The sequence below is a fragment of the Lepisosteus oculatus genome, chromosome 4 (genome assembly GCF_040954835.1).
Source record: "Lepisosteus oculatus isolate fLepOcu1 chromosome 4, fLepOcu1.hap2, whole genome shotgun sequence".
NCBI lineage: Eukaryota > Metazoa > Chordata > Actinopteri > Semionotiformes > Lepisosteidae > Lepisosteus > Lepisosteus oculatus.
This window is the reverse complement of record NC_090699.1, coordinates 9812886-9829394: the sequence shown is the minus strand read 5'-3', so window position 1 is coordinate 9829394 and position 16509 is coordinate 9812886. Positions and strand designations below refer to the sequence as shown.

General features: G+C 53.0%; 1 protein-coding gene across 3 annotated transcripts in view; it reads left to right on the top strand.

Moving 5' to 3' along the window:
- The first annotated feature begins 251 nt into the window (after window positions 1-251).
- arhgef40 (Rho guanine nucleotide exchange factor (GEF) 40) overlaps window positions 252-16509 on the top strand; it is a 45789-nt gene continuing 29531 nt past the window's right edge. The window contains exons 1-6 of one of the 3 annotated variants that reach the window (XM_069188592.1): window positions 252-1106; window positions 8484-8681; window positions 11089-12569; window positions 13388-13683; window positions 14703-14915; window positions 15105-15219. In XM_069188592.1, coding sequence (XP_069044693.1) covers window positions 1104-1106; window positions 8484-8681; window positions 11089-12569; window positions 13388-13683; window positions 14703-14915; window positions 15105-15219 — 2306 coding nt within the window. In that variant the 5' untranslated portion in view covers window positions 252-1103. The remainder of the gene's footprint in view (window positions 1107-8483; window positions 8682-11088; window positions 12570-13387; window positions 13684-14702; window positions 14916-15104; window positions 15220-16509) is intronic. The other 2 variants (XM_069188591.1, XM_069188590.1) reach the window with 2 other exon arrangements.

Below are 16509 nucleotides of genomic sequence, written 5' to 3'. Positions count from 1 at the left end.
AATAAAAAAAACTAGGGAGTTAAAATGGATTTATTTTAATTAGAAAAATAAAGATTCTTTAGTTTGGGGGCATGTGTCGAGTGTCGATTATCCCCCCCGTTTTTTGAAATCCAAAATCTGGTCACCCTAGTTTTTTCCCTGCTGAAAGAGAAGAAAAGAAACACAACGTTTCGGCTGTGGAGCCTTCTTCGAGTGCGTGATAAAGGTGTGTAGCTACAGTGTTATGGGATCCCCCGTCCATTTTTGTTTCCGAAACCTTCCTGCCCGCGAACACCCGGGAGCCATTCCGGCTCGGAAGGAGATTCCCAGTCCTGTGCTCCCGTCTGCCTGCGTTTGCGTTTAACAAATTCGTCAGAAATCCGAGGGCAGGTCGCTTCGAGGGGACGGAGCAGACCGGGGCGAGGCAGCTCCGCCACTGCCCGGCGGCGCAGCGCCTTTTCCCCAGCGGCCCCGGGTCCGAGTTTCTGTCTCCGCCGGGAGCCGCGGCGCCTCTTCTCCTTTCAGGCCGGGAAGCCGCGGCTGGAGTTAGGCGAGCATCTGTAAAGAAAAAAAAAATTTGGAGGGGGGGGGGGACCTTTATATATAAATAAATAATAAAGCACACGGAGAGGGGAAAAAGTGAGCTGGAGTGTAACGGCTCTCGAAATGGACTGAGGCGCTGTTGTTCCAGGCAGAGGGAGGGGTACCGTCAGGCTGACATAATGCGGGGCAGACTCTCTCAAAATATACACTCGCGTCGACAGAAGAAAAAAAACAACTTCTGAGTCTGAGAGAGGGAAAAAAGAGGGAGGAAGGCGGCGGGAGAGAGCCGAGAACAGAGAGAGAGAGAGGGATAAAAAGAGGTAGGCTACAGTCGGGGGGGTGGTGGAGGAAAGTTATAATGTCTCTCTTTTTCTCCGCTGAGCGTTTTGGAAGCCCGACAGCCGCAACGCGAGACGCGAAGGGGTGAGTGAGAGGCGCGGAGCCGGGGGGAAAGGAGAGAGAGAGGGGGGAGAAGGAGAAAGTCATTCGCGTAAGAAGACGGAGAGGAAAAAAAAGCCCCGCTAGAAACGAGCAGGACGAGGATGTAGCGGCACGGCCGGCAAGGAAAAAAAAAACGTCTCATGGTAAGTTGGTAAGTTTGTGTTGCTCTGCTGAGAGAGGTAGATAATGCGACGAGGCACTCAATCGGAGCGTTCTGTGCCTGTGTGTCTGTCTGTCTTTCTTTCTCTTCGTGTATCGGTCACGCACGATCTCTCCTGGCCCGGTGCCGTTAGACGTTTCAACTTCCACGGATCTGGACACCTCGCGGGCGAGCTCAGTCATCAGGTTCGGGTTTTGTTTTGTTTTGTTTTGCCTCTCTGCCTCAGGGTTGAAAAGTTAAAAGAATTGGCCAAGAAAGAAACAAAAGCCGCATCTGTCTTTTGTTCTGAACGTGCATGGCATCGGGGCCAACGGGGAGAGGAGCTGAGCAGCCGCCGCAGGAGTCGGTTCAAGGTCTGGGAGTCGGACCTTCAGCGGGGTGTCGCGACAGCAGAGCCCCAGCCCCTCCCCCAGGACAAAATCTGCATCATGGCTGAAAAAAACAAGAGGCTGTGATTTTAATAATAATAGCCTGTCTCGCTTATTCACTGCCTTTTAGCTTACTGATCCAAGGATGTCTTGCTGATCCGAGAAGTGATCCAAAGTTTTCTAACTGATCAGAGGATTTCTTACTGATCCAGGGATCTCTAACCGATCTGAGGATTTCTTACTGATCCAGGGATCTCGTACCGATCTGAGGATCTCTTACTGATCCAAGGAATTCTAAGTAATTCCAAGGATCTCTTACTGATCTGAGGATCTCTTACTGATCCAGGGATCTCTTACTGATCCAAGGAATTCTAAGTAATCCAAGGATCCCTTACTGATCGGAGGATCCCTTACTGATCCAGGGATCTCTTACTGATCCAAGAATCTCTTACTGATCCAAGGAATTCTAAGTAATCCAAGGATCCCTTACTGATCTGAGGATCCCTTACTGATCCAGGGATCTCTTACTGATCCAAGGTTTTCTAAGTGATCCGAGGATCTCTTCCAGCAGTTTTTTGAAGGATCCCAGGGATGCCGCTGAGATCCCGCAGGGTCCTCCGCGCTGCACCCCCGGGGCAAGAGCGTCGCTCACAGAGGCACAGGGGCCTGTGGCCCCAGCCATGGGGGGACCGCGGTGGAGCACAACAAGGGGTGTAAGCAAGACAGACCTGATAACCTGGACGCCTCCCCTCTCCCTGACGCATCACTAAGCACGCGGCTGTGGGATCACAGGGCGAATTCCCAGGATTCTGATCCGTGTCTGGCTCTGCCCCGACAGACTCACTCATAGTGTTTATCGAAGATGCTGGCACTTCCCTATTATTATTAATTATAATTCCTTACACTTATCTAGTGCTTTTTTAGACACACCACTCAAAGCACTGTACAGGTCGTGGGGAATCCCACTACCGCCACCAGTGTGCAGCCCCACCTGGATGATGCTCCAGTACTCTCACCACACACCAGCTCTCAGTGGGGAGGAGAGCAGAGTGATGAAGTCAGTTCAGAGAGGGGGGTTATTAGGAGTCCATGATGGGTAAAGACCAGGGGGAAATTTGGCCAGGACACCGGGGTTACACTCCTACTCTTTTCTAGAAACACCCTGGGATTTTTAATGACCACAGAGAGTCAGGAGCTCAGTTCTCCACCTCATCCTAAGGACACCGCCTTTTTCTCTGTCTGAGCTACCCTGTCCCAGCTTGTGGAGATGGCAGTTCCGCTGCGGTTTCCCAAGCCGGAATTCATTTCGGAACAGAGCCTGACAGGGATGTTAAACTGTGAACGAGCCACCAGGGACCTGCCCGGCATGAGAGATGCCAGCTCCCACCGGTTGGGTGTGCCGGCCGCCCTGGACTGACCGCTTCAGTCCTCCCAGCTGAGGACCGAGGAAGAGAGGCCGGATTCCACCGTGCGCTGGCGAGGTGGGAATTGGGGATCGGTGAATTGGAAAGCACATCCGGGAGACTTGGCGCTGGTCCCGGACCAGGGGCAGGATGCCTCGGACTCGCCAGCCACCGTTTCCAGATTCGGGAAACTTTTTCGATTCCCTGTGGATCCAGAACGAGAGAGAGGGAGAGAAACGGAAGAGGCCACCTCCTGGTTCCCCACTGTGGCTCGGAGAAAAAGGAGCGGGAGAAGGGAGAGGAAAACCGCTGGACTACGAGAGGGAGAAGGTGTCACCTGGGATCGGAGGGCAGGAGGAGGAGGAGGAGGAGGGGGGCGAGAAAGATGGAGAAGCAGAAGGAGCTGTCTCCGGCTTGCTGGGACGAAGGAAAGGGAAGCAGAGAGCTAGGAGGACAGGGATGAGGACAGTGTGGGAGAAGGTTCTCTCTCCCTGTCTCGCTCTCTCTCGCTCCGCAGCTCGGAGGCCCCACGAAGGGGCCCAGACTGGGTGGAGTCCTCTGGCAGCAGCTCCTGCAGCGCAGGCCAGTTTGGTGTGGGAGAGACCCGGCGGTTTGGGTGATGCCGACTTTTCCGTGTCGGAACAGAAACAGAAGCTGGCGGCCGGGAGACCGAGAGGGAGAGAGAGAAAATGGAGAGAAGAGGAGAGAGAGAGGGGAAAGAACAGAGGAAACAGTGTGGAGGAGGTCTGGCAACATTTGCAGCTGAGCATGTAACGTGACTGGAGTTGCTGCTGGGAAACTCTGGCAGCCGTGCTAGCCTCATGCCTGCTTTGTCTTCTTCTTTCCTGTATTGTAAAAAGGGCTGGGAGACGTTTTAAGGCATCAGGTTGAAATCTCATCGTGAATGATTAACCAGCACACTCACTGTCACACCTGACTGTACTGTAGACACTGCTAGTGTCACTGCTGTCCCTCTCCTCTCACACTCACCCTGAACTCACCATCACACGCACACTGTCACACCTGACTGTACTGTAGACAATTCTTTTGTCACTGCTGTCCCTCTCCTCTGACACTCACCCTGAACTCACCATCACACGCACACTGTCACACCTGACTGTACTGTAGACACACCTGACTGTACTGTAGACACTGCTAGTGTCACTGCTGTCCCTCTCCTCTCACACTCACCCTGAACTCACCATCACACGCACACTGTCACACCTGACTGTACTGTAGACACTGCTAGTGTCACTGCTGTCCCTCTCCTCTCACACTCACCCTGAACTCACCAGCACACGCACACTGTCACACCTGACTGTACTGTAGACACTACTAGTGTAACTGCTGTCCCTCTCCTCTCACACTCACCCTGAACTCACCATCACACGCACACTGTCACAATTGACTGTACTGTAGACACTACTAGTGTCACTGCAGTCCCTCTCCTCTCACACTCACCCTGAACTCACCAGCACACACACACACTGTCACACCTGACCGTATTGAAGGAGGGGACAGGGTTCGAACTGGAAACCTCCTGCTGTTAAGCTGTGAGATACATCCCAACCCTGCACAACGTCTGTCCTCAGCCTGTTGTGGTAGAATCCAGCTCTACACCTCCTGCATCTCAGACCTGCGTCGCCCCTCTGCGACTGGAAGAGAGGTGGAAGCATCCGTAAAATATGTCGTGGACGTTCCTCCGGCCCGATTTTTCAACTGGAGATTTTTTGGGATTCAAGTCTCCTTGGGATCAGCGAGGGAGCCTGAGCCTGAGAATCGGCCTACCATCCTAAACAACAGATCCCACCCTCACCTCCCGTGGGACGGGGGCCAACCACAGCTGGAAAAAAGCCCGGGATGACCAGGATGAGGTGGGAATAATCCCTCTTCTGCCAGGTCCACCACACACCAGGAGGGGGTGAGGGAACGAATGGCTCCCATTCTGGGCCTGGAGAAATCATTCCGCTATTCCGAACTGTGGTCAAGGATGGGAAGTTAACATTTTATGGACACAGTTTCCCTGATCTCTGAACTTTAGCATTTGTGCACAATCTGCTGCCCCAGTAGGAGTGATGGCACTGTGGCTCACAATCTGCCCACTGTGGCTGGAAGGTTGCCGATTCAAATCCTGTGGCCGGCAGAGGAATCCCACTCCGTGGGGCCCCTGAGCGAGGCCCTTAACCCCAGCTGCTCCAGGGGCGCCGTATTAATGGCTGACCCTGCACTCTGACCCCCAGCTTCTCTCCCTGTCTGTGTCTCTTATGGGGTCTGTGAAAAGACAAATTCCTAATGCAAGAAATTGTATATGGCCAATAAAGTGATGTTTTTAGAATCTGTGCTCTTGTGCCACTGCCTACACCAGCCTGCCTCTGTGTCTGTCATTGACCCCTCTAGGCCTCCTCCTCTCTCTCTCTCACAGCCTCCAAACGTGGAAACATCCCATCTGGTTCACATTGTGATTCTCCCTCTCCCCGTCTTTGCTCTCTCCCTCCTGCTCCCTTTCTGCCCCGCCAGTGTCCTCCTTCTGCTCCCTGCCTCCGCCAAACATCTGGGAAGGCTCTCTGGCCTGTCCTCCAGCTGTTCTCTGTGAGAAACAAGCCCCAGGCGGCTTCGTTTCCTGTCCAGTCCTGCTCCCGTGGATCACAGCCCGGCCCGCTCACTCCTGGCTAGACTCATCTCCAGGCTGTGGGCGACTGGTGGGAGGGTGCAGGTGGTCCATTCGGGGGGGGGCGGTTGTGATTTCATACCTACATGCTGTCCAGTGGAGCAGGAGGTACAAGGCCATGAGACAGCCGGAGCTCTGCACCAACCACAGAGCCCTGTGCAAGGAGGTGAGGGGACAGCTGGTCGCCACCGAAAGGCTGCGGGTTCCCAGACAGGTCTGGGAAAGGGCGAAGCCGAAGGAATTGGACAACAAGCTGAAGGACCTCAACTGGATGGCTGTGCACCAGAGGCTGGCAATCAGAGGTTCTCTACAGACACTCGCTCACCGGGAACTCGCACTGCCCCCGGGACACGTGTTTCGTCGAGGAGACTCAGGAGCACCTGTTCTGGAGCTGCCCTTTCGCCAAAGCACTGTGGGGCAGAGTGGTCAAAATGATGCAACTCCTGGGAGCTGGACCGGTGCTCAGTTACCAGTGCATCCTGCTGGGGCTGCCACCAACCGGACTGGACAAGGACGCAATTCCTGCTGTGGCTGCTGGTTGTGATCTCTGGGATGTAGGGTCTCATCCTGGACTGGGACTCTGGCTGTGATCTCTGGGCTGTAGGGTCTCATCCTGGACTGGGACTCTGGCTGTGATCTCTGGGCTGTAGGGGCTTATCCTGTACTGGGACTCTGGCTGTGATCACTGGGCTGTAGGGTCTCATCCTGGACTGGGACCCTGGCTCTGATCACTGGGCTGTAGGGGCTCATCCTGTACTGGGACTCTGGCTGTGATCTCCGGGCTGTAGAGTCTCATCCTGGACTGGGACCCTGACTGGGATCTCTGGGCTGTAGGGGCTCATGTGGGATTACGATTAGGATCTCCAGTCTTGTCCTAGACTGTGGTGTGCTTATCGAAAAGATTTTATTTGTGGAACAGAGGACAGAGCTGGTCTAAGGCTCTGGTCTAGGAGCTGGTCAAGGAACTGTGGAAGGTGAGGAACACTCTCATCCGGCACAACGCAGAGTGGGGAGTGAGGGAGCTGGAGGAGAGGGTCCGAGCGCACCTCAGAAGGAGGATGAAGCGCGACGTCACCTAATGGGGCTTTTCCACGGCAAGGGAGCACTGGAGGGGACTGTGGCCCCTGTACAGGGACTAATGGACAAAAGCAAGTGGTAGGGCATGGAGGGACTCTTTAATGGCACAAATCTGGCCCCATCATCCACTTGTACAGAGTGATAATGGACAATCACCCCTGTTCTGAAAGTTTTTATTGCACGTTAGGTTCATACCTTGTGCGAATGTTTACTGATTGTGAGAATGCTTTCTGTTGTGAGATGTTGTTTTGGAAAGAACGTTTATTAAAAAACCCTACAAACCTGCATTCAGACAGAAGCCTGTCTGCTATCGAATATATTGTGTTTATTACTGAGCAGGGCCGGATTGTGGTGTCTGTAGGCCCTGGGCGCTTTCACTGAAATGTGCAAAAAGAGGGGTCAACGCCCATTGAATGACATCGATTGACACGATGCACTTTAAACTCTTCTAATGCTAAACCATGTGATTGATGGAGCGAGTCGAGGGTCACCATTGCTTCGATACTTCAAGTTTCTAGAACAGCCGCTAGATCGGATTAGGATTATGGATTTGGAGCACCCAGAGTCGATCACAAGCATGTTGTTTCAGCTCATTTTTCGTTAGCCACTAGTGTTTCCCTCCTTTGTAGGCCCTAAAAATTTCTAGGTCCTAGGCACTGTGTCAGGATTCTCTGTGATCTCCTCTCTCACTGTGTCTCCTGTCCTGCTGTGTGTGTTTATTACTGCGGGTTTCTCTGTGATCTCCTCTCTCTCACTGTGTCTCCTGTCCTGTTGTGTGTGTTTATTACAGAGGGATTCTCTGTGATCTCCTCTCTCTCACTGTGTCTCCTGTCCTGCTGTGTGTGTTTATTACTGCGGGATTCTCTGTGATCTCCTCTCTCTCACTGTGTCTGCTGTCCTCTTGTGTGCTTCTCCAGTCTCTGGCTCTGACACAATTGGTCAGTAAGCTGGAAGTCAGTCAGCTAGCTGAAAAGTGCTCTGTTCTTTTATGAAAACCTATTTCCTGTAATCAGTTTCAGATGATATGTAATGAGGGTGTGTGCACTTTGTTGGGGGGGGGGGGGGGGGGTCAGAGTTTTGGGCTCGGTTTCCATGACAACAGCCTTGCAGGAAAACGCAGGAAAACAGGGTCTCCCCTGTGCTCAAAGAGGGGGTGATGTGAAACCGAGCTGTGGGTTTGCACTCAGTACAGACCAGGCCAGTATTACAGCACCCAGAGATGATTGCAACAGTTTCACAAGTCTTTTAAAACAAGAAACTTCTCCCTTAATGTTAGGTTCAGAACAGTGTTCTGGAGTGTCCAGTCAGTGTGTCTGTATGAACCCCTCTCTCTCAGTGCAGTGTTAATGTACTGGAGTGTCCAGTCAGTGTGTCTGTATGAACCCCTCTCTCTCAGGGCAGTGTTAATGTACTGGAGTGTCCAGTCAGTCAGTGTGTCTGTATGAACCCCTCTCTCTCAGTGCAGTGTTAATGTACTGGAGTGTCCAGTCAGTCAGTGTGTCTGTATGAACCCCTCTCTCTCAGTGCAGTGTTAATGTACTGGAGTGTCCAGTCAGTCAGTGTGTCTGTATGAACCCCTCTCTCTCAGTGCAGTGTTAATGTACTGGAGTGTCCAGTCAGTCAGTGTGTTTGTATGAACCCCTTTCTCTCAGTGCAGTGTTAATGTACTGGAGTGTCCAGTCAGTCAGTGTGTCTGTATGAACCCCTCTCTCTCAGTGCAGTGTTAATGTACTGGAGTGTCCAGTCAGTGTGTCTGTATGAACCCCTCTCTCTCAGTGCAGTGTTAATGTACTGGAGTGTCCAGTCACTCAGTGTGTCTGTATGAACCCCTCTCTTTCTTGCAGGGCTCAGAGGCAGTGGAGGACTGTGTCCAGGGGGCGCTGTCCTCTCTGTACCCCCCCTTTGAAGCCACAGCTCCCCCTCTCCTGGGCCAAGTCTTCTCTGTGCTGGAGGGGACCTATCGCCATGACGCCCTGCGCTACCTGCTGGACTACTTTGTCCCTGCCAAGAACCTGCTGCACAGACTACAGCAGCAAGCGTGTGTGAGTATGGTCCTGGAGTGGAGTATAGCACTGGTCTGGAATGGACTGGACAGGGCTGTAGCGGATCAGGGATGGGCCGGGAAGAGATTTTCAGGGCTGGTGTGTGAAAAGAGAGATAATTAATACTGAACATAATAGTTCAAGAAGGGAGCTGCGTCAGCATGCATAGGCTGTAAAGGAACAGGTAAAGGTTTATTTAATGCTGAAAAGAGAAGAAAAGAAACAGAATGTTCCAGCTGTGGAGCCTTCAGGTGACGTAACAGAGAGGAGGTGGCAGAAACATCCTCTGTAATAAACATACACAATGGGACAGGAGACACAGTGAGAGCGAGAGGAGATAACAGAGAGTGCCTCCATGATAAACACACACACAGACAACAGGACAGGAGACACAGCGAGAGAGAGGAGATAACGGAGAATCCCTCAGTAATAAACACACACAGCAGGACAGGAGACACAGTGAGAGAGAGAGAGAAAATAACATAAACACACAACAAAACATGAAGAAACAAAAAACAACAGAACGGGAGACACAGTGAGTGACAGGAGAGGTAACAGTGGGCAAGAGGGTGTTGACAAAGAGCTGTAGTCTCTCACATCTGAGAGCAGTCAGTGTTGCTCAATGCGTTGGAGCAGGAATGCAGTGTGTCCACAGTGAGCGATGACTCACTGCGGTAATGGTTTCCATATGTACTTTCCCAGACCAGGCCGAGGGAGAGAAGGAGAGAGAAGAGAGGGGGGGAGCGAGCAAGAGAGGGAGCGTGAGACAGAGAAAGTCAGGAAAACCGACAGGGGGAAAGGCCACTGTGGTACAGTAGCACTGCGCTGAGCATCGAGAGAGAGGACTAAAAAACTGACTGGGTCATCATTACAATAAAGTGTATACTGTATATTTATGCTACTTTGAGCCTGAGAGGCAGAATGAGACAGAGAGAGGCAAATGCTGCGATCTCCAGGATGTAGGGGCTTGTTCTGGATTGGAATTGGGGTCCTCTTCTGGGGCTGTAACCCAGGCTGTGGAGATTCATGTTGGATTAAGATTAGGATCTCCAGGCTGTAGGAATTATTCTGGACTGGGACCCAGGCTGTAGAGCCTCATCCTGAACTGGAACCCTGGCTGTGATCTCTGGGCTACAGGGGCTCATCCTGGACTGGGACTCTGGCTGTGATCCCTGGAATGGGAATTGAAGAAATATTTGAATACCTAATAGTATTCCGGAAAGCAGTTTTCAATTATCCTTACTTAAACCTTAAACACGTATCTATTTCCTCATGCTACTAATATTTGAATCCAAAAGTAACATATGTTTTGTGAAAATAGAGTCTCATCCTGGACTGGGACCCTGCCTGATCTCTGGGCTGTAGGGTCTCATCCTGGACTGGGACCCTGACTGTGATCTACAGGCTGTAGGGTTTCGTCCTGGACTGGGACCCTGACTGTGATCTACAGGCTGTAGAGGTTCATGTGGGATTAGGATTAAGATCTCCAGTCTTGTCCTAGACTGTAGTTTGCTTATCGAAAAGATTTTATTTGTGGAACAGAGGAAAGAACTGGTCTAAGTTTCTTTGTTTGTGTTCTGGGGTGTGATGGGCATTAGACTTGCCTAGTCTCAGGGGATTGGGACTGACCCCTGAAAGCATGGAGCCCAGCATGCTTTTTGGCATTAACCCTCCCCTCTCTCTGCCTCAGTGCAACAGTACCGAGCCACTGATACCCATCAGTCAGTCTTGCAGTGGTTAAAGTACAATTTCCTCCCCCCTAGAGCCATTTTCTCTCCCTCTCCACCTCTCTGCCCAAGGCAGAGCAATGCTAACGTGCAGCGGTATCCCGTCAATTAAGACGGTCCCGAAATCGGCGTTCCTCTCCTGCTCCCTCTACATGCACAACTCTGTTGCCTCTTTCATTCACTCTGTGTTTCTGTATCTCCCAGTCTGTAACTTGGTTTTGGATCCAAGTGGCATGAGTACAACATACTAATGAAGCACAAGGTATTACAAGAACTGTTTTGTCACGCCCTGTACCCCTAGAGGGCGCTCTACTTCTGTCCTGTTCCTAGTTCCCTGGGATTATTCATGTCTTTCCGGTGGGTCTTGTTGTGTAGCCTATTTACTTCCTGTGTCTGCTCTGTTTCTGGCTCAGCATCGAGGGTGTGGATGTCCTGAGACCCGTCTGATACCAGGTCACCCCACGTCCGTGGCCTGAGAGCATAGGTTTCTAGACCGACATCGTCCGCCCCCCTGAGCCTGGGCTAACCCCTGTGTTGCCCCCTTTTACCGCTACGCATAGGGTCTCTACTGCTCTCCTTGTCATTCCAAGGGATGCCCTTCTGACATCCCTGAGAGTTTGTTCAATGCACCTCGATTAACCCCCCTCCCTCTGCCTTTTCTCCTCTGCTCTCCTTGACAGTCTCAGTACGTGGGCTGCCTGTTCATTCACCAGGGCTGGCCTCTGTGCCTGGGCGAGAGGGTGGTGGTCCAACTGTCCACCCTGGACTGGCGGCTCATGGGACCCCGGGACTTCTACCTGCAGGTGGTGCCCTTCTCCACCCGCAGCCCCCGCCTGGCGCTCAAGTGCCTGTCCTCCGGGGGGCGCACCGTGCAGGAGGTGCTGATCCCCGAGACCCAGCACGCCCACGTCTTCACCCCGGAGTGGCTGAACGGGATCAACAAGGAGAGGGGCGGGGGCCGCAGGCTGGAGACCTGCCTGGTGACCACGGGGGAGGGTCTGGTCAAAGTCCCCTGGGAGGACATCGTCTATCCCAGGTTCGTGCCGGAGCCAGAATGTCCACTGGGACAGGGCCCGGTTCCGAACCCGGCCCCTCCCCGGAGCCAAGGGAAGGATGCCAACTCCGTTCCGGGCCGGGACTCTGACAACGAAGGAGAGTCCCAGCCTGAATCCGGGGGAGTACCACCGGTGGCCAAGAATGCTACAGACCAAGACAAGCACCTTGAAACACTCGGAGAAGAGGAGATCCCAAGCCCCACCAGAGGAGAGGTGCCAAAGGAGGAGGAAGCAGGAGGGGACTACGTGGAGCTCCTGGAATTTCAGGGAGGCACAGACGTAGGTGGGAGAGTGGGCTCGGACTCGAAGCGGAGGTATTTGGAAATGCATGGCATCTGCAAGACCAAAACTGTCCCGCTGTGTAAGAAGGGCAAGGGGGGTAAAGGGAGGAGAGCCAAGGCCTGGGTCCATTGCAGAAACGAGATGGCGGGTGGGATGAAGAAGACCTCTTCCTCCTCCTCCTCCTCCTCCGTGGGTGGTCACTCTGGAAAGGGGGATTCGGGGTCATCCGGGGAGGAACTGTCACGACCTGCCCCCGATATGATCAGTCTGGAGAGAGAAGAAAAACCTGATCACTCTTCCCACCTGTCAGGCAAGAAGTGGCCCGTCAGATCGTCTGGGAAGGGGGAGACTGATCCGGGGAAGGAGGGAGACACGGGAGATGGTAATGGATTGCTTGGATCTCGGGATTCCCCAGATGGTCGGGCAAACAAGAACTGTGAGGAGTCGGGTGGTGATGGAGAGGGAATGCAAACCAAAGAGCAATCAGCAACCCAGGGAACCAATCACAGCACCGGGACGCCTGAGAAAGACCAATCAGAGGAGACTAGTGGGTCAAGTCAGGTCTCAGATTTAATGACGGAATCCCCACAGAATAAGAGTGAAACAGAAGGTGACCAGTCTCTTCCAGGCAAAAGCTCTGCAGACTCACTGCCCACCTCAACTTCAAAATCTGCTTCTCTCCCAGGACAGACTAATAGTCAGTGTCACTCCAGTTCAGGCCCAGGACAAGATAGCCAGGTGGCAGTGCATTATGGGGAGGCAGAGGAAAAAGCCATCCCTCCTAGAATAAAGACTGGAAAGGCAGTGGGTTCCAGAGCACACAGGTAACAGGTTTGTTCTACTGTACTGGGACTGTAGCTCCTACTGTAACAGGACTGTTCTACTTTACTGAGACTGTAGCTCCTACTGCAACAGGACTGTTCTCCTGTATTGGGATTGTAGCTCCTATTGTAACAGGACTGTTCTGTATTAGGACTGTAGCCCCTATTGTAACAGGATTGTTCTACTATACTGGGACTGTAGCTCCTATTGTAACAGGACTGTTCTCCTGTACTGGGACTGTAGCTCCTATTGTAACAGGACTGTTCTCCTGTACTGGGACTGTAGCTCCTATTGTAACAGGACTGTTCTACTGTACTGGGACTGTAGCACCTATTATAACAGGACTGTTCTCCTGTACTGGGACTGTAGCCCCTACTCTAACAGGACTGTTCTACTGTACTGGGACTGTAGCCCCTACTCTAACAGGACTGTTCTCCTGTACTGGGACTGTAGCACCTATTATAACAGGACTGTTCTCCTGTACTGGGACTGTAGCCCCTACTCTAACAGGACTGTTCTACTGTACTGGGACTGTAGCCCCTACTCTAACAGGACTGTTCTCCTGTACTGGGACTGTAGCTCCTATTATAACAGGACTGTTCTCCTGTACTGGGACTGTAGCCCCTACTCTAACAGGACTGTTCTCCTGTACTGGGACTGTAGCTCCTATTATAACAGGACTGTTCTACTGTACTGGGACTGTAGCTCAGCTAAGACATGACTCATTGTAATACCCATTTATAAATCTGGGTCCTTCAATGAAAGGGCATTTCTTTAAAACAGAACCTACTTGTAAAAACTGACTGTTCTTCCTACTCAGGAGGAAGAGGAGGGTGAAAGGTGGGAGAGGGAAGTCCAAGTCATCAGGACAGTCAAGGAAAGCGGATGTCAAGGAAAGCACCCCACTTTCTGAACCAAAGGCACCCTCCCCAACCCACCAGCAGCCGGAGCTGAAAGCTCAGCCCACCGGCTCCACACAGGAACCTCCTTCCAACCCACCGCCCCCTACACCTGACAGCCAATCAGAGCCAGTCCAGTCTCCCGGGGTCAAAGGTGAGGGGTCACAACTGTCAAATGCCAGGAGAGACCAGACTGAATATGACCACACCGCTTCAGGTAAATTATCGTGAGATTTTGCCAAATAATCTGTATGTTCTCCTTCTGCCATGTGGAAGGAATGAATACCGCCCCGAGGCAGTGTTGCCCAGTGTCGAGTCAGCATTGTCAGCTCAATGGTCGATTTCAAAGTGAACCACAAAGGGTAAGGTGGATCAAAAACTAAAGAGCTCCTGGAGGCAAATTATGTTAATGTTTCATGCTTAATTGATACATGCCCTTTACGGTTTACTGTGGTACAGCATAATAGAACAGCGCAGTGCACAGTAAATTGATGGTGAAGCAGAGGTACAACAAAAATTCACATTGTGAACGTGGGCAGCCTGGTGGTGCAGTGCTTGGCATTGTTGCCTTGCAGTACTGCGGCCCTGGGTTCACATCCTGGGGTGCGACTTGCATGGAGTTTGTATGTTCGCCCCCCGTGCGCGTAGGTGTCCCTCAGGGACCCCTGTTTCCTCCTGCAGTTCAAAAAGATGTGTTGGTGGATTCTGGGAAAATGGACCCCAGAATAGGCTCTCTCCCACCACCCTTCTGGGGCCAGTGCGGTGGCCCTGAGGCTAAGGATCTGTGCCTGTGGCTGGAAGGTTGCTGGTTCAAATCCCGCAGCCGGCAGAGGAATCCTACTCTGTTGGGCCCCTGAGCAAGGCCCTTCACCCCAACTGCTCCAGGGTATAAATGGCTCCAACTGCTGTATAAATGGCTGACCCTGATGGTGTTAATGTGAAGTTCAAGTATGAGATGGACCTTTCAGAGAAAATGAATGTGCTGTATGCAACGACTACACCAAAAACAATTTAGTAAAATAGTTAAAAATGTTTTTGTTGAAGTAAAATACAATTTTACTACAGGACTTTATACAAACATGTCCAAAACGCCATGTGGATTTCCTGCTGTAAACTGTCACAAGGAGTGCCCACTTGTGCGAGGCGGCTATCGATGTCACTGTGAGGACTGTCTGCCCTTCTGTGTGCCCAAGCAGCGATTACCATCGATGTGCAATGTTCCTCTTATTGGAGCAGACAGAGATGCGGAGAGCAGTACCGCCAAGGAGCCAGAGATCCCGCCCCCCCAAGGCGACAGCCAACCACGCGCAGCCTCGCCCGACCACAGCCAGGGGAATGTGGAGCAAAACCGGCTTCCCGACCAATCGGGTGGCTCCTCCTGCCAAGCCCCTCCCCTCCTGCGGGACCTCAACCCTGAGCTCCTCCAATCAGGGATGCTGATTCTGCCAGGTTGAGTGGGAATTTTTTGTTGTTGTTGCTTTTTAACTTCCATACCACCCTCCTCCTGTAACAGTGCTGTTCTGCTGTACTTGTACTTGTACCTGTCCCTCCTACTGTTGTTACCGTCTTCCGCCACGCATTTCCAGTGAAAGTACTATAACGTCTCCCCACCGGCTCTCTGCTTCTTGCGTTGAGCAGGCACAGTGGACAGGATGGGGCGAGCCCTGGTCGTCATGGAAGCGCGGAGCCAGGGATGGGGTTTCCGCGACGACGAGGTCGCCAGCGCCCTCGCGTGCTTCCACGGCCTCACCAGGTAAACCCGCCCGCGCTCGCTGGCTGCCGTAAGAGTCCTCACCAGCAGCAGCCGCGGCAGCAGCTGTCAGGGGAGCCGGCCCGGCCTCCCGCGGAGTGCGCGGTAAAGACCCTCTGCGGGACGGAATCATCCGGAAGAGGCCGGAGACGGACATCAGGGAAAGACACTCCGGGGTTTATTTGGGCCGACGGACGGGCGGTGACAGCAGCGCACGGGGAAAAGCAAAGGCGCCCAAATCCAGGGAGGCAGTCAGGGCACAGTCCATATTCCGTGGGCCGGGAGATCCATCCGAGACGAGGAAAGGGAACCAAGACCAGGAACGCGGAGAGATAAAAACATGACGGGACCAGGCGTTCTGAGCCCCGGGCTCAGAGGTCAGGACGTCGGGGTGGGGGGGGGGACGTCTATGCCCTCAGGTTAGCTCCAAGCCCAGTGCTAGGTGGGCTTTCGGACCTGTCTTCCAAAGCTGAGCCCGGACCAGCGGAGACGCCGGGCTTATAAAGCCCAAACATAAGCAAGGCACACGAGGAAACAACGGAACTAAAATGGATGACAGAAAGAGGCGGGGGCGCCCTCTCGAGGATGGATGTCAACTGCGACAGCAGCCCCGCGGCTTTTGGCAGCGTTGGCGTCTGGGCGGACAGTGCGGCTGTCACCATGGCGACCCCCGGCGCGGCGGTCTGGAGCGTGGTCCGCCCAGCGAGGCGGCTCGGGCGGTGGAAATGGCGGAGTCGTGCTGGAGGCTGAGAAACGTTTCTCCATTGGCGTGCCGGCTTGAACAAAGCGTGCCCAGTTTAGAGCAGATTAGAGGCGCCGCGTCCTGTGTGAGCTGGGGTTCTTCGGCCGCTGCTGTTTCAGTACGACGGCAAACGGGTTTGATTTATGTTTCCGCTGGTTGCAAATGTGAGAGGAGTTCGGGAGTGATGAAGGCATCAGTACCTGGATGAGAGACTCCTGGGAAAGCTGAGGTTGCTGCTGGAAGAGGTGTTAGTGGGGCCAGTAGGGGGGCGCTCAACCTGCGGTCTGTGTGTGTCCTAATACACAAGTACAGTGACAGGGACACTAGACTGTAAAAAGGTGCCATCCTTCAGATGAGATGTAAAACCAAGGTCTTGACTCTCTGTGGTGATTAACAATCCCAGGGCGTTTCTCGAAAAGAGTAGGGGTGTTACCCCAGTGTCCTGGCCAAACTTCCCCCTGACCTTCACCAATCATGGCCTCCTAATAACCCCCCTCTCTGAACTGGCTTCATCACTCTGCTCTCCTCCCCACTGAGAGCTGGTGTGTGGG